The sequence below is a fragment of the Hyperoodon ampullatus genome (genome assembly GCF_949752795.1).
Source record: "Hyperoodon ampullatus genome assembly, chromosome: 6".
NCBI classification, from domain to species: domain Eukaryota; kingdom Metazoa; phylum Chordata; class Mammalia; order Artiodactyla; family Ziphiidae; genus Hyperoodon; species Hyperoodon ampullatus.
This window is the reverse complement of record NC_136919.1, coordinates 44,744,283-44,766,582: the sequence shown is the minus strand read 5'-3', so window position 1 is coordinate 44,766,582 and position 22,300 is coordinate 44,744,283. Positions and strand designations below refer to the sequence as shown.

Genomic DNA, 22,300 nt, shown 5'->3' with positions numbered 1-22,300 from the left:
TCTGTGGCATATGATTAAAATCTGCTTTGTTCTTCTAATTTGCTATTCTCAAATTACCACACTGCTGCTGGCGCTGCAAACTCAGACTTCACGGCTGCCCTTGAATTACTCTACAACTTTTCCTCCTTTTTTCTTTTAATCAGCACTGAACCAAGAAGGCGCCATCTACACCTGGTGGAGAAACTATGTCTCCAAATGTGGAGACAAAATATGTCATTCAAGGTGCCCTGCCCCCCACCGCCATGATCCTTCAGCAGAAATACATCTCCCTTGAGATTTGGGAACACAAGAGGTGAAGTTACCCTTGACAAGGCTCCAGGTGGTATGAAGTGTTTTTTCCACCCCTGACTCCAGAGCTTTTATTACTCTTCTACCTAAGCCTTCAAAACAAAGAGAGTCTGACCAGGATGTAACTAGTGCCTAACCAAAAAACTTTACTTTCATATTTTTCTAGCAGTCTTCTAAATACCATGGCCTGGGATTGCTAAGAATCTGACTTCCTGAGTCAATCTCAAAACTACAGGGTAAACTACCACAGAGGATAGATAGACAATTCTATGACATCATCCTTCCTCTTTTTTTCCTTTGTAATTTTTTGAAAGTAACTTTGAAATTTCAAAATACAAGCAACGTATTACTTGGTACCATGCCAAACATGTAAAGGGAAAGGGAAGACATCTTTCAATATCTAGCAATGTTAGATGCCAATTCATAATTACCTGATTAATTGATGTCAATTTTCATTTGGAAGTACATTGAGCCATATATTGACTAAAGAAAGTAGAGAAGAACTAAAACTGTGTCCTTAGATGACAGTTCTAAGACATCAACATGCTTTCTTTACCCAGAAATGTGGTCAGTGTGAGGTTTTTTCCTTGTGCTATTAACAGTTGTCAGTGGAAAAGAATTACATCATTTAGACTGCCAAGAAAGATTCAAAAACAAAAGAAGTGTAGTGTTTAGTATTTAGTAGGAGCAAATCGATAACCCAAGACACCATACCCCACCCTAATTTTGCTAAATAGGCAACTTCAGGCAAATCACACCTCTGGATCTCAATTTAATCAACTAGCTAATACACTTTATGAGCATACTACTCAAGGATATCAAGAGGCATATGAGCAGAAAGAAAGGATGCTGCTAAACAAAGAACCAATAAATTCCCACCATCATAACATTGTAGATGACACCTACATATGGATGAAGATCACAGAGACTAGCATTATTTTCAGAACAATGGGCAGTCATATGTGTATAAACCAGCCCAAAAAATAACATTGGTTAGTAACATCAAGGAAGAATTATTAGCCAACTTACTGAGTAGGCTTTTGTGCTCTCTTCTATTAATAAAGCTAATTAGTTACTGATTTAAGATTGCTTAATTTTATTACCAATCCATTAGTAAATGATATTGCACTTGAATTTTCACAGTTTGCATATGAAGACCCTGATTCAGTCAATCCTTTCCAGACTAACATTCACCATCAATTGGTGATGTTTAATGTTGCCTTAAAGCAACAAATTATGCTTCTGAGGTGAGAGGTAATAAACCAAACTGTAATCTGTTAATATGCTAATTGCTTCCCCTACTACAGAATAATCATATTTCAAACCTTAGCATAATAATAGATATATTCAGACAAAGCTCTGTTGTACATCTAAGATCCAGGTCATTATGTTACTAATATTAAATTATTTCAGGCTTCCCTGGTGGCACAGTGGTTGAGAGGCCACCTGCCGATGCAGGGGACACGGGTTCGTGCCCTGGTCTGGGAAGATCCCACATGCCGCGGAGCAGCTAGGCCCATGAGCTATGGCCGCTGAGCCTGCACGTCCGGAGCCTGTGCTCCGCGACGGGAGAGGCCACAACAGTGAGAGGCCCACGTACCGCAAAAAAAAAAAAAATTATTTCTTTGAGGGATTTTACAGAACTTGAATTTATTTTAATCAACATTCACAATAATCTCCTGGAAACTAAATAGAAAACAAAATTTGCCATTGGAGATATCTGAGACATAAATAAATATTTTAAAAAGATAAATGATTGCAGCATAACTTGCAAAGTTGCTCCTCATATGACATGTTGACTTCAATTTTACACCACGTTGATAGGATTTTAAAATGTATTATCTATTTAATGTTCATGACACTGTCTCAAAGGGTAACTTCCCTAGAGTGAAAACCCTATGCTTTGTAACTCAGAGCCTTATAGCTGGGAGAGGACTTTTTTTCATCTGTTATTCCAAGCTAGAAAATGAGAATTAAGAGAAGGAAAGTGCTTTTCCACCGAGAACTCTGAGTTGGCTGCCTTTTTTTCTTGCAGAAGGAAATGGAGAAGCTCTCGTTCAGGTGGGAATTGCCAGACTAACGGAAAATGATCAAGTGCTCTTGGAAAGAATTCCAGAGCTCAAACTCCATTGGTTTGATCTACAAGGATGCCCCAAGCAGAAAGACAAAAATGGAAGACCCATCATAATAGTTTCATTCATACCACATGGTTTCTACCACCACTTGCATGAATACTAAGGACACTCTTATCTGTGTCTCCATGCCAGACCTCTCTGCTGACTTTCATTCCTTATTTCCAACTAGCTACCAGTAATTCTCCACTCAGATTCCCTACAGGCACCACGAAGTCAACATGCCCAGACTCAACATCTTCTCCCCTAACCTGCTTCTCCTTTATTCTGTCTTCTCAGGGTCAGTTTCATGGGTGTGGGATCCATGCTAAGAAGGATCCCACACCTGGTTTAATGGTCTGTTCTTGTGATCTTGAAATTCTTAATAATTTTTAACAAGGAGCCCCATATTTTCATTTTCTAGTGGGTCCCCAAAACTTGTGGCCAGTACTGGATTGATATCACCATGACCCCTGTCACTGAAACCAACCACCTGGGACTAATCCCAGATTCTCTTTTCCTTCATTTCCATGTCCAATCATGCTGTTTCATGGCCATGGCTTTACACCAAGCAAGGGCTCACCGTGTTTGGAACGCCTTTTTCCCTTCTTCAAAGAATTGATTTCCACTTGTCCTTTAATTATTAATTAAGATTCATCTACACCAGAGGTACTGATTGATGTCTCAGCCTCATACAGACACCTCCTCTTCGTCCTCCACCCACATATATCTGTCATTTTGTCCTTGAATCATTATCTTGCTTCTCTGCCTCCAAATGACTATCAGCCTCTTGATGTCTGATTTTATTTTCTTTTTTATCTCTAGTTCCCAGCTCTGTGCTTGGCATGTGGAAGATATTTTTCAAATGTTTACTGAAAAAGATTGATGTTATTTCAAAAAACTTTACTAATTCACTTTTGAAAAACACGATTGCTTGATCTTTAGCAATATTGCTTGATCTTTCCCTTTAGAATTAACTTCATGTTTTTCCAAAGTGATCCTCTCACTTCCCTCATGCACCTTCAGGGAAAGTCACCAGACAAACAGCTCCAGAGCTTATGTTACACCTCAAATGTATTTTTCACTGTCCCCCTAGGTCACTTCTGAAAACAAGAACAGCTGGGTCCCCTAAGCCTCTGGGAATTTCCAGGCACTGATGGCTTATACACAATGATTTGTTTGTGTCAAGAAGTTGCCAGAGTTCCTCCACAATGCCACCAGAGTCCAGGATACAGGAAAGCAAGAGTGGGAAGTGTGGCCCAGAGGGACAAGAATCCTCTCATTAATCCTGGGCCCCCATGCGCTCTCACGGACGTCCAACGCTTCATCAGATTGGCCAACACAGGAAATCCTGTTTGAAAAACAATCTCTTGATTTGGCTGGGCTGGGGAGTCAAAAGAAATCATTTCATCCGCAGCATCAATATCTAATCAGCACTTCAGTCTATCAGTGATGGATACACCTGGATGGATTTCTTTATTCATTCACTCACTCATTCACTGAACCTCTACTGAGGGAAATATGCCAGGTGAGGTATTATCAAGGGAGACAAGGGCCAAAAAGCCCCCCACTTAAGGAAATTAAGAATGTTTTTATAAAACAGATAAATTTCACTAACGCCTTACTATTCCAAGTGTGGTTCACAGAACAGCAGCATCAGCATCATCTGGAAGCCTATTAGAAATGCAGAATTTCAGGGCACTCCTCAGGACCTCCTGAATCAGAATGTGCATTTTAACAACAGAACAGAAGATCCACATGAATGTCAGAGACTGAAAAGCATTTATACATCTCTCCCAAGAGTTGAACGCCAACTCTTTTTAGTCTGAATTAAGTTCAAACCTCAGTTCCAAAACCTGCCCTAGTGGCTCCTGATCATAATCCCATTTTTCCCCATCTCTGGACTCCACATTTGGCTCTCTGCTATTTCATAGGAGGGGCAAATTGAATCCTTCCCCACACAAAGTGGGAACTGAGAGAGAACCCTGCTAGCTATTGAACGCCTATCACTCACGCATGTGAATCTCATACTAGATTCTCCGTGGGACAAATTCCAATATTTCTCTTCCTGCCATGTTTTGTTTTTAACATCTTTATTGGCGTATAATTGCTTTACAATGGTGTGTTAGTTTCTGCTTTATAACAAAGTGAATCAGCTACACATATACATATATCCCCATATCTCCTCCCTCTTGTGTCTCCCTCCCACCCTCCCTATCCCATGTTTTTAAAAGTTCCCAAAATGCCTACTCAGAAAAAGAAGTAACAACTTAAGAATTCAGTGACTGATGGGCCTGATTCAAGCAGTTTACATGTTAATGCACTGTTGCTGTACATTTTCCATAATCAAAAGAGGGGTCTCAAAGTAAGACAAGGCTTTATCTAAGTATTAGAGTTGAAAAAAATCGAGATTCAGCTGGAGAGCAAGTGCAATTGGGAAATGCTTACAACAGCAGAGCCTGCCCTTGATCTTCTACTCTTAATACTGCAATGCACACACACACATACGCACACACATGCATGCACACATGCACACACACAGGTATATCGTTCATACTAAGAATTTCAAATATACATATACACATTTTCCATGTATAACTGGGTTTTTTATTTAATTGACATCATTTCAAGTACTTGTAACTTGCAATCTTGGAGACCCAAGGTGCATGGGAGTTCTATTTTGTTTTACTTAGGGTTTTTAAAATTTTTTTCAGGAAGTTCAGTAAATTGATAGCCACCAAAACCAGCAATTCTTGAGCTTTTTGGCCTGAAAACTCCCTTCCTTACATTATTGATGATCTATAGAACTTTTATTTGAGTTGTATACCTCAATATTTGCTGACAATTTTTAAAAATATTCAATCATTGATTCATTAAAAAAATAATAAACCCATTGCACATTAACATAAATAGCATACTTTTATGAAAAATAACTTTATCTTACAAAATAAAGACTAATTTAGTGAGAAAAGTAGTGCTTTTTACATTTTTGTAAATATCTTTACTGTCTGGCTCAACAGAAGACAGCTGGATTCTCACATCTGCTTCCATAGTCAATGTGCTGCAATATCACATATCATGCAGCCTCTGGAAAACTCTGTTGTATACTTATGAGACAATGAGAGTGGAAAAGGCAAATCAACATCTCAACAAGGGTGACAAATACAAAAATAATTTTTTCAACAAATGGGGCTGGGACAACTGGGTATCCACATGCAAAAGAACCAAGTTCAACCCTTACCTCACACCATATACAAAAATTAATTCAGGGACTTCCCTGGTGGCGCAGTGGTTGAGAGTCTGCCTGCCGATGCAGGGGACACGGGTTCGTGCCCCGGTCCAGGAGGATCCCATGTGCCACGGAGCGGCTGGGCCCATGGGCCATGGCCACTGGGCCTGTGCGTCCAGGGCCTGTGCTCCGAGGTGGGAGAGGCCACAGCAGTGAAAGGCCCGCGTACCGCAAAAAAAAAAAAAAAAAAATTAATTCAAAATGGATCAGATGGGGACTATTTTTTTTTTTAATATTTATTTGGCTGCGCTGGGTCTTAGTTGCAGCAGGCAGGATCTTCATTGCAAAATGCAGGATCTTCAGTAGCAGCACGCAGGATCTTTAGTTGCAGCATGTGGGATCTTTTTTTTTTTTTTTTTTTTTTTTTAGTTGTGGCATGCGAACTCTTAGTTGCGCGTGCGGGATCTAGTTCCCTGACCAGGGATGGAACCTGGGGCCCCTGCATTGGGAGTACACAGTCTTAGCCACTCGACCACCAGGGAAGTCCCAGGTGGGGACAATTAGTGGGTACAGTTTCATTTGGGGGATGATGAAAATGTTCTGGAATTAGTGGTGATAGCTGTACAACTTTGTGAATATACTACATCTACTGAATTTTACACTTTAAAATGGTGAAATTTTATGGTATGTGATCGCATATCAATAAAATAATGAATCAAAGACCTAAATATAAGAGCTAAAACTATAAAACTGTTCGAAGGAAACACAGGTATAAATCTCATGACCTTGGTTTAGGCAATAGTTAGCTATGACACAAAAATCAGAAACAGCAAAAGAAAAAATAGATAAATTGGATTTCATCAAAATTTTTTAAATGTTGACACCATCAGAGTAAAAAGACAGCCCTACGAATGGGGAAAAAAATCTTTAAATCATTTATTAAATAAGGGTTCTGTATCCAGAATATATAAAAAATTATTAAAACTCAAAATAAAAAGACAATTCAACTTTTAAATGTGCAAAGGATCCAAACAGACAGTTCTCCAAAGAAGATATACAAATGGCCAATTAGCACATGAAATGGTGCTCAACATCATTAGCATCAAGGAAATGCAAATCAAAACCACAATAAGATATCACGTCACATCCACTAAGATAGCTATAATCAAATAGATAATAACAAGTGTTGGCAAGACTGTGGAGAAACTGAAACCCTTATACACTGCTGGTGGAAATGTAAAATGGTGCAGCTGCTTGGGAGAACAGTTTGGCAAACTGTTCAATTCAAAAAATTAAACAGAGTTACTAAACATATGACACAGTAATTTCACTCCCAGGTGTATACCGAAAAGAAATGGCAAATTTTATAGGAATATGCACTGCAACATTCTTCATAATAGCCAAAAAGTGGAAACAACCCAAATTTTCATCAACAGATAAATTGATAAACTGTGATCTAACCATACAATAGAATAGATTCAGCAATTAAAAGTGAAGAAATACTGATACATGCTACAACATGGATGAACCTTGCAAACATTATGCTAACTGAAAGAAGCCAGACACAAAAGATCATTGTATGATTTCATTTTTATCAAATGGCCACAATAGACAAATCTCTAGAGACAGAAATTAGATTAGTGGTTACCTAGGGCTAGGAGGTTTAAGGGGAAAGGGGAGTGTGACTACTAAAGGGCAAAGGGTTTCTTTTGGGGATGATGAAACTGTTCCAAAATTGCCTGTGGTAATGGTTGCACAACTCTGTGAAGATCTTAAAATTGTACACTTTACATGGGTGAATTTTTTGGTATGTAAATTATACCTTGATAAAACTCTTTTACCCAGAAGAGGCAAACAACATCTTATTATTTTGAAAATAGCTTGAACCTCATAGACCCCCTGCAAGGATCTCAGGGACTCCCGGGGGTCCCCAGAACACACTTTGAGAATCACTGACCCAGACAGACAAAGAATCTAGTATGGTTAACTTCTAGCAGCCCTCCCCCCTCCTCCTTCGGAGGAGAGCCCTGATTTCTAGGCATTGACCTCTCCCCCACGCAGACCACCACCAGGAAGGAAGCTGATTCCACTCTGAGTCCCAGGGTCAGGTTCTGGTCACCTTAAGCTAATCAGCACATTCCCTTCTATTGATTACACTCACTGTTCAGGGTGGGCATGTGACCCAGGAGGTCTGATCAGAATGATTGCAGGACTTTTGCTTGGAATGCTGAGTGGGAAGTGGTTTTTCTCTTCTTCTGGAGGGTGTCCAATGAAAATGTGAGAACTGGAACTACTATAACCATTTCACTATCAGTCTGAGGATAAAGCCTCACAAAAAGGCAGGATAGTCCTTGAACTAGGTCCTTACTTAAATCAGCACTTCTGGATATGTGATCCAGTAAACATCCTTAGCGCTAAGGCCAGTTTGAATTAGAATTTGTTAGTTAAAAGCACCCAGCTGATATACTGTCCAAATGATGTGGAGCTAACAGTACTGCATTCTCCCCACAGTCAATACACTTTGCCTTTGCTTTGAGGACATCACAAGATAAGATCTTAGCAGACTATTGAAATAACATTACTTTTTTTGTCAGAATATACTTAATACAAAGAGCTGGCCCATGTAATCTAGGCCTAAACACGTCAGAGCTAGACCACAGTATTTAACAAACTGTCTCTCCTATTCCTTTTGTGTCTGATCTTCACTGTACTCTGAATGGCATTCTCAATGAGTTTGATAGAGAAAAGAGTTGCATTGTCCTTACTAGCAGAAAAGGTGTGGCTGTCAGCTGCACCTAGCTTGAATTTCACCAGCAGAATCATCATGGGGCCTGATATTTAGCACATATGTATGTTTGCATGTGACCATCCAATTCCTATTCCAGAAGATAAGAAAATCAGGATGCAGTAAACTACTCTCTCTTTTTTTTTTTCAACTGAATTAATTAGAATAGTATTCTACATTTGGGTGATGTTTTAACATTTGCAACATGCTTTTATAGACATCACTTCAACAACCCAATGGAGATTGGCAATTGAGGAATTATTATGCCCATTTCACAGATTAAAAAACAGGAGGCCCAGTGACTCGCTTAAGGTCTTGCACAATCAAAAAGTAATGGAGTTTGGTCTTAAAGACATTAGATTCCAAGCCAAAGCCTTCCCACTACTTAGGATTAAATCTAATATACCTTCACATAATAGTAAGACAACCATCAATATTTTTTCAGCTCTTACAATGGACTAGGTACTAAGCGCTCGGCATATATCCCACATTTAATCGTTACAAGCCCATGAGGTTGTGCCATTATTATCCCCACTTTACAGATGAGGAAACTGAGACCTAAAGAGGTAAAGTGACTTGCCCAAATCACCTGGCTAGTTAATGGTAGAGCCAGGGTTCAAACCCAGGCAAGTAGCACTCGGGAACATAAGCTCTCAACCACTTTGCCATACTGACACTTCAACAAGAGCAGAGGTGCCTGCTCTATACAAGATGGCTTGTAGCTGCCCAGAACCCACCAGCTCAGTAAGGACTGAACTGATTTAACGACACCAACTACAAAGGACTATCCAATAATTTTTCTTGTCGTGGAATTTTTTTTTTTTTCTTGCAGTACACGGGCCTCTCACTGTTGTGGCCTCTCCCGTTGCGGAGCACAGGCTCCAGACGCACAGGCTCAGCGGCCATGGCTCACGGGCCCAGCCGTTCCACGGCATGTGGGATCTTCCCGGACTGGGGCACGAACCCGTGTCCCCTGCATGGGCAGGCGGACTCTCAACCACTGTGCCACCAGGGAAGCCCCTGTTGTGGAATTTGATCATACAAAGATTGCCTAAAATAAGCCTGGGCTTACTTAACATCTTATTAAACTTTCCTGACAGTTTTATTGTAACAATAATTGTAACTCAGTTTGACCTATTCTGAAAGACACTCCTGCTTGCTTAGCCAACAGCAGTTCCCCAGCCTCCTACTACACACACACAGGCACATGCACACGTACACACACCTCTCCATTGCTTCCGTGATGTCAAAGCCCACTTCCCGTTATAGGGAGTGAAGGGTGCAGATACCAAACGTACACGTTTCTAGACTCTTTTGCAGCTAAGTCCTGGGTATAGGATCTAATCCTGGCCAATGGGATCTGAAGGGAAGACTGATGAGGGCCTCCAGGAATGGTGTTCCCCCATGATAAAAAGAAATACAGGAAGAAACACCACCTCTTATACGGTGGATGTGTTAGTACTTGACTGACATTCAGAACTACTACAGCCACCTTATAATCAGGACTATAAATGACAAAGGTGACGTGTTGAGGTGGCAGAGTGGAAAGATGGAAAGTACCGAGGTCCACGCACAGCTGCTGAACAACTCCGAAGCTACCCTACCTCTGGACTTCTCATTAGGTAAGATAATAAGCATCCTTATTATTTAAGCCACTTTAACTTGGCCACTGTCTTATTTGCAGCCTAACGCATCCTAATTCTCAAGTCTCAGGAGGCAGCTGCAGAGAAGAAAGGGCTCTGGATTCTGAGTCAAATGACATGGCTTCTAATCTACTTACTTGCCAGTTGACTCAAGTGGCCTAATGTCTCTGAACCTCATTTTCTACACCTATAAACTTGAGATAACACTCAAGAACACAATAATATCGATAAAACGGAGATAACAGGATAGGAATGAAAATCACATGAGATAATGTGTGTACAACCACTCTGTCAACAGCAATGTTTTACTCAAAGGTAATTGGTCTAGGTAATAGTTAAACTACAGACTTTTTAAACTGGAGCCATCCATTCTAACCCAACTCCCTTATTTTACAAAATAAGAAACATTGATTCCAAATGTCAAATGACTCACTCAGTGTCACATGACTGGCTGGTAACATAACTAAATCATGTATCTCCTGATTCCCAGTCCACTGCTGTCATGCTACCCTCATGCTGACAGGTAATGAGCTACATTAAATACTGGGCCGGTAGCATTCATTCGTTCAACAAGTGTTTACTGAACACAACTATATGCCAGGTTCTGCTCTAGGTACTGAGGACTCCTTGAACAACTACCACAACAAAAGTTCCTAACCTCATGAATTTAACAGCCCAGACAGAAATTATTCAATCTACATCTACAAATAATTATTAAGTGCCTACTGTGTACTAGGCACAGTGCCAGGATTTCTATTCAAATACAAGTACAAACTTCCAGGCAATTCCAATAATAGCAACCATGTTTACCAGGATTTGCTAACAAAGAAATAATGTAAAAAGTCTATATTTTACTCAATAAAAGTCAGTATTAAAAATGGCAAGCTCATTAGAAGGAGTTGCGAATACCCTGCCAGCGTCTGAAAACGTGGATGGAATGGGGAAGATGGCTAGGACTCTGCTCTACTTGAAGCAGCAAGACTGAATGAAAGAGGTGAGAGCTAAGCCATGTCCTTCCACAGTCTCCAGACTTCAAGGGATGGCTCAGTTGGAAAAGCCCAATAGGGGACATTTAGCAACTCCTTCCCCTCCCCAGGCCTCTGTCGGATGCCCTAGACTCTCCTTTTGCTCCCTATCTGGTTGGAATTCCTCTTCCGCTCTACCTAAACATTCACATGCAAATGACATAATGGGACAGCATCCTAGATCCTATGAAGAGCCACAGCAAGTGACTCTTGGCATCTCCTACTGGAACTGGCTATCAGGCTGCTGACACTGAGGCATTACATTGTTTGTTTGAAAGGGTTTTTTTGGTCAATAACCACCCAAATTATATAGTTTGTAAAAGAATATTTAAAAGCTATTGTTTTGCAAAAAAAAAATCCATAACTCATATTTTGTGTGGGATATAGAGGGAAGATCTGTGTAACAATCTACACTCTCTTACCTTTGTGATTCCCTAAAATGGAGGAAAAAGGCAAGCAAGAAAGGAAAGACAGGTGGATTCCCCAGGGCATGTGCTGGTGACTCCAAAAGCTTCTTTTTTTAAAAAAATCATTTTGTCCTCACCCTAAACAAATGGAAAGTTTTTTGTGACCTTATGCTCAGAAGTGTAACATCAATTCCCAGGTTGAAATATTCTAGGAAGGTATAAGGTCCAAAATTATCAAAATAAAATCTTTTAATTCATTTTAATTGGTTAAATGATAATCACCATTTGGGGGCAGATGTGCCTCCAAATAAAACACTTGATTTTCTTAAGCAATGCCAAAATCAACATTTTGGAACATAGCATTTTAACCTCTTTGGCATCAGTTGGGCCATACAAACTCTAACGTTCCAAATTGCTATTAGACTGGCTATAATTTATTGTTTCCCAGAACACCAGGCAATGCATACATGTCCTTCGGGGACTATTTATCTATTCTAAGAAAGACATCCTCCCCCAAAGGGAAAAAAAACAGTGGTGTCAACTCCAAGTGGGAAAGGACAGGGCAGAGAGAGGGCTGAGAGAGCCCAGGAGAACTCAACAGCCCCACTCTCTGCCACTGGTCCCTTCATTATCTACATATTCAATATGGGTTAAAGTTCTTGTATACCCACTTTAGGACTTAAAGCAAAATGCACAAACTACTCTCTCTGAATCACAAGAGAGTACATGCCAAATGTTTCTGTGCAACCCTGTGGCAGCAGAAAAACTGCCTATCCTGCTAATCCTTTTATTATTAAGTTTAGCAGCAATGCTTAGCCCAGAATGAAATTCAAGATCCTCCAGAAAAGTCAGTGGGAGCCTACTTTCCTGGGAGGTCATGGGGCACCACATTCCTCCCTTGAAACTTATCCAGTTTTCAGCTCACAAATTAGTTGTCACTGTCCCTATGTCACAAACTCCCACAAGAAAAGGAAAAAAAGGGGGGAAGACCATTCATTGATTCATTCATTCATTCTTGGTTAACACAGCCCAGTGGCAGATTCTTGCCCCTGGGAGACGCTGCTTCCATTCATCTCTCACCAGAACTGGGGTAGGGTGCCCAGTATTTTTAAAACAGCTCACTCCGTCCTGGAGCTTCAAGACTCAGGTATGTGAGAAGAGGAAATCACAGAGATAAATAAGTAAAGAGATTTAAAAGTCAGAAGCCAATAGTGCTGAACCCTGACATGACCTTTCCAGGTTGTGTGCCCCAAGTGGGTCTTGGGACAGAACACATACCTGCCTACATATACACGCACTGAAAGAACACACACACACACACACACACACACACACACACACACCGCTGCAGCTCACACTAGATCTACTGCAAGCCCAAAGGCACTTACTACCCGAGGACGGGGTTGCCAGCAAAGCTGCCTTCGCCCAAACAACTGTGGCCTTCTCCAACTTGGACGAGAGCAAATGTCCACCAATATCCCAAAGGGCGCTTTTTCCCGGAACCAAGGTCCTGCAGGGTTCCCTCCCTGTCGGCCTCACAGCCCTTTTTTTCCTCTGAAACACTCAGACTTCACACGATTCCTTTCGAGGTAGCTCCAGTCCGCGCAGCGCGCGCCCCATCCCTTAAGGCTGGAGCCCGGGGCTGCCTGGACTCTCTTCACTCCCGGGAAACTTCGCCGCCGCTCCACGCTGAGAAGTAAAGGCCACCGGTAGAGGGGAGGCAGGGAGAGGGAGCAGGTCCCTGGGACTGAGGGCACCTTCGGAGCCCGGGCGCCGGAGAAAGAAATGAGTGAACCCAGACTGGTGCATGCCTTCTCCACGTGGAGGAAGGGAGGAAGGAAAAAGTGGGCGACATGCAGGTACCCCTCTCGGCTCTCAGAACTCATATACCCCGACGAGGTAGGGAACAGAGGGGTTAGAGTCCCCCAAGAGGCAGGTGCCCTGCGCCCCCAGCCTAGGCGCAGCGAGACTTGAGCGCAGCGCGTAAGCCAAAGGGGCCCCGGGAACGCAAAACGCGCGCCTGGTGCCTGCGGGGGACAGTGCCCCCATCCCTGGGTAGGGCTCCCAGTCTCAGGGGGAGGAGGAAGAGAAATGTGGCTTTCTAGCAGGCCCCCGACTGGATTCCTCGCCCCTGCCGGTGCACGCCCACCCGCAGAGGCCCCCCAGTCCTGCGCCCGGCGTGTAGTCCACTCCCTCGCCCCAGCACCTGGATGTGGCAGGAGATCTCCGAGTCGTCCAGCAGCCGAATGGTGCATTTCATCTCCTGGCTGAGCGATTTGATGCTGGAGCTCCGAAAGTGGATCATTTTCATGGTCCTCCTGCCTCTCGGCACACAGTGGCAGGAGGCGAACATGCACCGCGGCCCGTGGAAGCGAGCGAGAGGCTCCGGGCCGGCGCGGCGCTCGCCCGCGCGGACACACACACTCGCTCACGCACCGTCCTGGAAACCCGGGCGCGGCTCAGCCCCGGGACAGCAGCGGCGACGGGCGCCTGCGGCCACACACGCCGAGCGGCCGGGGCGCGGCAGGCGGGCCCCTCCCTCTCCTCGCTCCCCTCCCTCCGCTCCCTCGCCTCCGCCTCGCCCGCTCCTTTCCCCGCCTCCGCCCCTCGCGCGCGCTCCTGCGCCTCCCTCCGCCCGGGCTCGCTTGCAGAGGATGCCCCGAGCCCGCGACCCCCGGCTGGCGCGCGACGTACTCACTCCCACTCGCGAGGAGCCGCGGCAGGAGAAGGCGGAGAGAGGGCTAACGCTGGTGGCCGGGGCGCCCCGGCAGTGGCCTGCTCCGCCGCCGCCGCCGCCGCCTCTGCGTCAGGCTGGGCCCGGCAGCCTCCTCCCTCTCCGGCCGCGATCACTCTGGCTCCTGGTCGCGCACGTCCCTGCCCCGGCTCCCCCAGGCGCCCGACAGCGACCTGCTCTGCTTGGCCCCAGGGACCTGGCGGCGGGCGGGGGGTGGAGGGCGATCCAGACCTACACCCGCAAGGAGGATTCCCCTGCGGGAGAGGATTACTGGACCAAGAGCGAACCCCGAGAGTGACACGAGGCCCTTGCCCGGCTACAACGGCAAAAAGGCTAACAGTCACAATCCCTGGTACTCATGGGGATTTTTGTAAGCCTTTATTTTATTTAATATTAACTGAGAGTCAATCTCCTTCTCTAAGAAATTCAGAACCTTCCTTAAGCAATTTCTCTTTTTTTGTCTCCCAACATTTTACTTCGATCTCTGGTAGCAGTACCTTAGACCCGAGCAAGAAGGTCCTTATCCTGCCCTAAGGGGGACCCTTAAGGGACTTCCTTCTGCTCCCGCATTGTCCAAGAATGGAGGTATGCCCCGTCCGGTTTTAGGCCAATCTCTGGGTACTGGGAACCCTGGGAGTTCTGCCTCCAGGATGTTGGGGGTAGGCGTCTCCTGCCCCTCTGTCTCTCCCAGGGTGTCTCAAGCCCCTGTGTGGTGTGCCCATAGGCCCAAGGGCGGCTGTGGAGGCAGGTGGGCTTTGGATGTGGAGGCCAAGACATCCAGAAGTGGGAAGAGAAGGAGGGTCTCTCACCCTGCTGCCCTTGCCTGGGCTGAACAGGTCGTTATTAAGGAGTATTTGTTAGAGGAAGGGTTCATTGCCCAATTGTCGGCTCCTGCTGCAGCTGCACAGAGCCTCCTCATCCAAAGGTATGCCCTGTACTTGGGGTGGGAGGGATGGCCCAGTCATTTCACCTAAACTTGATACACTCTGATGGGCCATCAGTGCTCTAGGACGCCCCCGTGGGATTGGCTGAGGCTTGCCTGGGGTCTGCATTGCAGTCAATTTCCTCCTTCTGCCTGCTCCTGCTTCCTCCCTGTGTTAATCACTAATAAATACCCAATAGGCCAAATTCAGTCTCAGCATTTGCTTCTGGAAACTCCAAACTGTCAAGATAGGAGGATAGAGTATATTTTATTTAACAATTGATAGCTTGATTATTGCTTGTTAATATTTAGATAATAGTATGTGGGCCGCCATGTGTATTCTTGCCCCGGGCTGAGGAATGTTAGGGCAGGACCTGACAGGGAGGTCAGTGTGGAGAGTCTGGGAAGATGTGGATTTGACTCTTGGCCTAGCTACTGGCCGACCCTGAGAATCCTGGGAAAGCCTCTTCATTTCTTTTCTCAGCTTCAGAGGCAAGCCCATCTACGTTTGTTCTGCTCATCTCACAGGTGGCTGAGAAGCTGGGATGAGACAAGGCCAGTGGAGGACAGGTCTGTACTCTATAAAGCTCCATATGTATATGAGACGGCAGTGTTGAGACTGTTCCACTCCAGTTTGAAAACTACAACTGGGGTTGAATCATCTCTCCCAACCCAAAGAGCAGATCTAAGATAGCCTAGAGATCAAAGAAAAGTCACCATGCAGGACAACCCAAGCTTTTCTTTTAAGGCTACATACTTGTCTCTTCTTACTGTAGCAAGCTTTCAGCTCCAAAAGAGTCAAGCTCAATACCCCAAAATTGTTATCTCAAATTTCAGGGAAGTCAAATAAGGACACTAGGGAAAAGGACAGAACAGAGGTCACCCAAAGTGGGATTGCAAGCAACAGCATTTTGAGGAAATGAGAAGAATCTGAGATTGTCTATCTGGTCTGGTTTGGAAGGCTGAGATTCAACAAGTATAATGTGGGCTTGGGAAGCCCTTGGAATACATGAAAAACAGCTGGGGAAATTACCACATACGGTCACCTGGAGTGAAGTCCCCATTGAAGACAAGGCTTTGGGAAACTGAGTGGCCATGGTCACGAAATAACATGAAGAGCAAGAGGAATTCAAAGAATGAACTCAAGAGGTGAGCTTAAAACTGGGCCACTTAAAGAAAAGCAATGACACACTGAGTCCTAAATTCTCAGCTCACAACTTTTTTAAAAAGCTGTATTCTTTCTATGACAGAGCTAAAAGAATTTTTTATTAGTTGAACCACAAGGCTAAAAGGCAAACTCAAAATTTTTTCTACAAGTTGCCAAATTACAAAGTCAAGTGAATCATCAGCCTCACCAGATTTCATGTGTGAGAGATAATTATCATCAGGAAAGACTGGGAATCTGGGAATAGAAATGGGGCCATAAAGGAGGATTTGGTTAATTCCTAGTAACTCAAGCCCCCAAGTCCCTCTTGACAGCAGAAGCAAAGCCTCTTTCCCTTATCTAAAAAGGCTGTTCCTGCATTGTTTGAAGACCCTATTCCGACCTCACCTGAGGCAGTTACCCTGGAAAGGGAAGACAATCTCCTTGCCACCTCTTGCCCACCACCTCTGACTACTCTCACTCTTAATACTTGAATCAGATCCAGGCACCCATGGAAAGCCAGTTACAAAGTCAACCCCAGGAAGAGAAAGAATTACAAGGTTTTGCTAAGTTAACTTGAAAAGTACGTGTGTAAATAAACCTAAAGTTGTTGATTTGAGTGCACTTTTCAGTGACTCTGGTTTCAATGAACCATTTAAATAAATTGACTGACTTTTGGACTGAGCTAAATGAAAATGAGAAGGAAGAAATCCCCCAATATTTGTCCAGGAAAAAAATCCAAAGAATCAAGGAGAAGGAAATACTGAAGTCGATGCTCATATGAAGCCAGTTCGCCTCTCTCGTAACCACGAGTCCTGAGGGGGCCTCCACCACAGCTTTAGGAGGAATCATTGCTGAAGGAAGCACCAAAGCATTGAAAAGTACCACAGTGTTTGTTCTCTGTGACCAGGGGTGCTTTGAGAACCTCTGCAGTTAAAAGGAGCTCCCTGATTTAAATGGAGATGATCAGAGCCTGGATTAGCAGAGGACAAAGAGTGGTACTTAACCTTCGGTGCCCAGGAGGGCACGGAGACAGTCATGAGCACTGGGACCCAAATGACTTCAGAGTGATGTGACCCACAGGAATTTGCTGATCACTAGACATCCAAATAAGGTCCTATTTGATCTGTAGAACAGATAAAATTTCTAAGTCTGATAAACAAAAGCCTGACTAAAACTCCCCTCCAAAAATTTCCAAATCTGAACCTGTCCCTACAGACAACCAGAGACATTTGAGTAAATGAAAAATGGATCCACCTGAGGAGTGAGAACATTGGCCACAGCAGAGAAGAACTGGCAAGGTCCAGTTCCTAATAAAGAAGTAGCAGTGGGAGAGATGTCTCATGCTCAGTGGTAGAAGCTGCTGCTCCTCCTTACAGAAAAATTCCCAACCCGTGGGTCATAGCACTTTGATGAGCCACAAATGGAAAACAGGTGGCCTGGCCCCAAAAGCTTGATGGTTGTAAATATTGTGCATTGGGTTTTAAAAAAGATTTTTAAGCATTTTTACAGCCATTAAAATTGATGATTGAAAAAGAAATACTTAGGTATAAATCTAACAAAATATATACACATTCTATATAAAAACTTTGATGAAAGAAATCAAAGAGTTAAATAAATGGAGAGATATTCTATGTCTGTGAGTGGGAAGACTCAACATTGTTAAGATGTCAGTTCTTCTCAACCTGATCTATGCAATGCGATTGAAATCAAATCCCAGAAAGTTATTTTGTAGATATTGACAAATTTATGCTAAAGTTTATTTGGCAAGGCACAAAACCCAAAATAGCCAACACAATACTGAAGATAAACAAAGATGGAGACTGACACCACCTGACTTTAAAACAGTATAAAGCTACAGTGATCAGAAGAACAGTGTGGTACTGGTAAAAGAATAGACAAATAAATTAATAGAACAGAATAGAGAGCCCAGAAATAGACCCACACAAACAGAGTAAACTGATCTCTGACAAAAAAGGAAAGTCAATCCAATGGAAAAATAATAGTTGTTGTTGCTGGGTTGTTTTGTTTTTTGTTTTTTGTTTTACTATCCTTTTCATGTGCTGGAACAACCTGATGTCTGTATGCAAAAAAAATAATCTAGATACTACTCATAAAAATTAACTCAAAATGGGTCATACAGCTAAATGTAAAATGTAAAACTATAAAACTTCTAGAAGATAATGTAGGAGAAAATCCAGCTAACTCTGAGTTCGGTGATGACTTTTAGATACAACACCAAAAGCATGATAAGTTGGACTTGATTAAAATTTAAAACTTCTGCTCTGCAAAAGACACTGTTAAGAGAATAAGATAAACTACAAACTGAAAGAAAATATTTGCAAAACACATATCAGACAAAGGACTTGTATCCAAAATGCACAACAACCCTCAAAGCTCAAAATAACAAATAATCCAATTTAAAAATAGGCAAAAGATCTTAACAGACACTTCACTAAAGAAGGTATACAGAAGGTAAATAGACATATGAAAAGATTTTCAACATCATACTTCATTAGATAATTGCAATAGTAACTATATTGAGATACTACTTCATACTTATTAGATAGCTAAAATCCAAAACACTGACAACACCAAATGCTGACAAGGATACAGAGCAGCAGGAACTCCCATTCATTGCTGGTGGGAATGTAAAATGGTACAGCCACTTTGGAATACAATTTGGTAGTTTCTTGCAAAGCTAAACATAGGTTTACCATACAATCCAGCAATTGTGCTCCTAGGTATCAACCCAAATGAGACAAAAACTATGTCCACAAAAAAACCTGCACACAAATGTTTATAGAAGCTTTATTGATAATTGCCAAAAATTGGAAACGTCCAAGATGTCCTTCAATAGGTGAATGGATAAGCTGTAGTACATTCATACAATGGAATACTATTTAGCAATAAAAACAAATTTTAAAAAATGAGCTATCAAGGCCACAGAAAGACATGGAGGAACCTCAAATATATATTGCTAAGTGAAAGAAGCCAGTCTGAAAAGGCTACATACTGTATGAGTCCAACTATGTGACATTCTGGGAAAGGCCAAGATGATAATAATAGGGGAAAGCAGGGGCGGGAGGTGGGGAGGTAGGATATATAGGAACTCTTTGTACTTTCTGCACAATTTTTCTGTAAACATGAAAGTGCTCTTTAAAAATTAAGGGTATTTAGGGACTTTACTGGCAGTCCAGTGGTTAAGACTTCGCCTTCCAATGCAGGTGGTGTGGGTTCGATCCCTGGTCGGGGAGCTAAGATCCCACATGCCTTGTGGCCAATAAAACCAAAACATTAAAAAAAAAAAGTAATATTGTAACAAATTCAATAAAGACTTTAAAAACGGTCCACTTTTGGGCTTCCCTGGTGGCGCAGTGATTGAAAGTCCGCCTGCCGATTCAGGGGACACGGGTTCGTGCCCTGGTCTGGGAAGATCCCACATGCCGCGGAGCAGCTGGGCCCGTGAGCCATGGCCGCTGAGCCTGCGTGTCCGGAGCCTGTGCTCCGCAACAGGAGAGACCACAACAGTGAGAGGCCCGCAAACCACAAGAAAATAAATAAATTAATTAATTAAAAAGGTCCACTTCAAAAAAAATCTTTAAAAAAAGAAATTAAGTGTAGTTAAAAACAGATCAGTCTCCACCATGTGAGGACACGAGGAGAAGGCAGCCACCTGCAAGCCAGGAAGAGAGTTCTCATCGGGAACCCAAATGGCCACCACCTAACCTTGGACTTCCCAGCCTCCAGAACTGTGAGAAAATTAATCTCTATTGTTTAAGCCAACAACAACAAAAAATGATCATTGAAAATATTTTGAACACCATTTATATGGCTCCTTCTATTAAATTCTTGCATTTAGTAAATGTTATTTGGGGGCATATAACTCCATGCATTGTTGACTTGCCGCCGGAGAGCACCAAGCAGTAGCAACATTGCCTAGCACCTGCCTATTAGACCATCACAATTCATCTGATGGTTAATTTGGTTTTGGTCAGTGAGATGATTTGTCTTTCAGATGAATGTAAAATATTTAGTTTTCTTTTTAAATTAATTTTCACAATTTTTCACAATTTTTCAATTAACGTAAAAATACATTTGGTTTCTCATTGTTGATATTATTTGCTATGAAATGACTGATTGATTTTCATTAATTCTTTCCATTGTTACTTCTTGCTTTTCATTTTTTATTTGCTTTTGAAATTTGCAATTAGCCAAATTCAGGTATTGCTGGAATTTCTTTGTATTTCTAAAAACATAAGAATAAACATAATTTAATGAATTCTATTCATTAAATGTATCTTTGCAATTTCAGGAGATTGATTTTTCAACATACTTTATGCTATATGAGGGTATTAATATTTATATTTTGAGTACTTTTTTCAGAATTTTTGTTAAGTGAAAATTAAAGTCAATTTTTCATTTTATTTACTGCACACTTCATTTCTTTGAATTTTTGATGTTATTAAATTTTTTTGTTGTAAAATACAGATAATATAAAATTTACCATCCTAAGGGTACCGTTCAGTGGTACTAAATACTTTCATAATGTTGTGCAAACATCACCACCACCCATCTCCAGAACACTTTTCATCTTGAAACTCTATGCAATTAAACAGTACTCCCTATTCCTTTTCCCCCCAACCCCCAGCAACCACCACTCTATGATTTTGACTACTCAATGTACTTCATGTAAGTGGAAAAATACAGTATTTGTCTTTTGTGACTGGCTTATTTCACTCAGCATAATGTCCTCAAGATTCATCCATGTTGTAGCATATTACAGAATTTTGTTCCTTTTTAAGGCTGAATATCATTCCATTGTATGTATACCACATTTTGCTTGTCCATTCATCCATTGATAGACATTTGACTTGCTTCCATGTTTTAGCTGTTGTGAATAGTACTGCTATGAACATAGATATATAAATACCTCTTTGAGACCCTGTTTTCAATTCTTCTGGGTATATATCCAGAAGTGGAATTGCTGAATCATATGCTAGCTCTATTTTTAATTTTTTGAGGAACCACCATACTGTTTCCCACAGCAGCTGTACCATTTTACATTCCCACCCCCAATGCATAAGGGTTCCAATTTCACCACATTCTCTCCAATACTTGTTGTTTTCTGGGTTTTTTTTTTTTTTTTTTTGGATAGTAGTCATCCTAATGGGTGTGAGCATTGTAGTTTTGATTTACATTCACCTAAAGATTAGTGATGTTGAGCATCTTTTCTTGTGCTTACTGGACATGTATATATCTTCTTTGGAGAAATGTCTATTCAAGTCCTGTGCCCATTTTTGAACTGGGTTGTTTGTTTTTGTGTTGTTTAGTATTTCTCTATATATTCTGGATATTAATCCCTTATCAGATACATGATTTGCAAATATTTTCTCCCATTCTGTATGTTGCCTTCTTATTCTGTTAATAATGTCTTTTGTTGCACAATGTTTTAAAAATTTTTATGAAGTCCAATTTGTCTATTTTTTCCTTTGTTACCTGTGGTTTTGATATCATATCCAAGAAATCATTGCCAAATCCAATGTCATAAAACTTTCATCCTATGTTTTCTTCTACTAGTTTTATTGCTTTAAGTCTTATATTTAGATCCTTCATTCATTCTGAGTTAATTTTTGTATATGGTGTTAGGTAAGGGTCCAACTTAATTCTGCATACCCAGTTTTCCCAGCATCATGTGTTGAAAATACTGTCCTTTCCCACACTATGGTCTTGGCATCCTTGTAAAAAATCATTTGACCACATATGCAAGAGTTTATTTCCAGGCTCTCTATTCTATTCTGTTGGTCTTTATATCTATTATGCCAGTAATACACTGTTTTTTGATTATTGTAGCTTTATAGTAAGTTTTGAAATCAGCAAGTGCGGATTCTCCAGTTTTGTTCTTCTTTTTCAAGTTTGTTTTGGCTATTCAGGGTCCCTTGAGAGTCTATATGGATTTTAGGATGGGTTTTTCTATTTCTATAAAAAACATCATTAGAATTCAGATAGGAA

General features: G+C 42.0%; 1 protein-coding gene across 1 annotated transcript in view; it reads right to left on the bottom strand.

Moving 5' to 3' along the window:
- FRMD3 (FERM domain containing 3) overlaps positions 1 to 13,841 on the bottom strand; it is a gene marked incomplete at both ends in the record, with an annotated part of 305,970 nt that extends 292,129 nt beyond the window's left edge. The window contains one exon of the mRNA XM_079705929.1: positions 13,695 to 13,841. Within this exon, the coding sequence (XP_079562055.1) occupies positions 13,695 to 13,841 (147 nt within the window). The remainder of the gene's footprint in view (positions 1 to 13,694) is intronic.
- Positions 13,842 to 22,300: the final 8,459 nt, after the last annotated feature.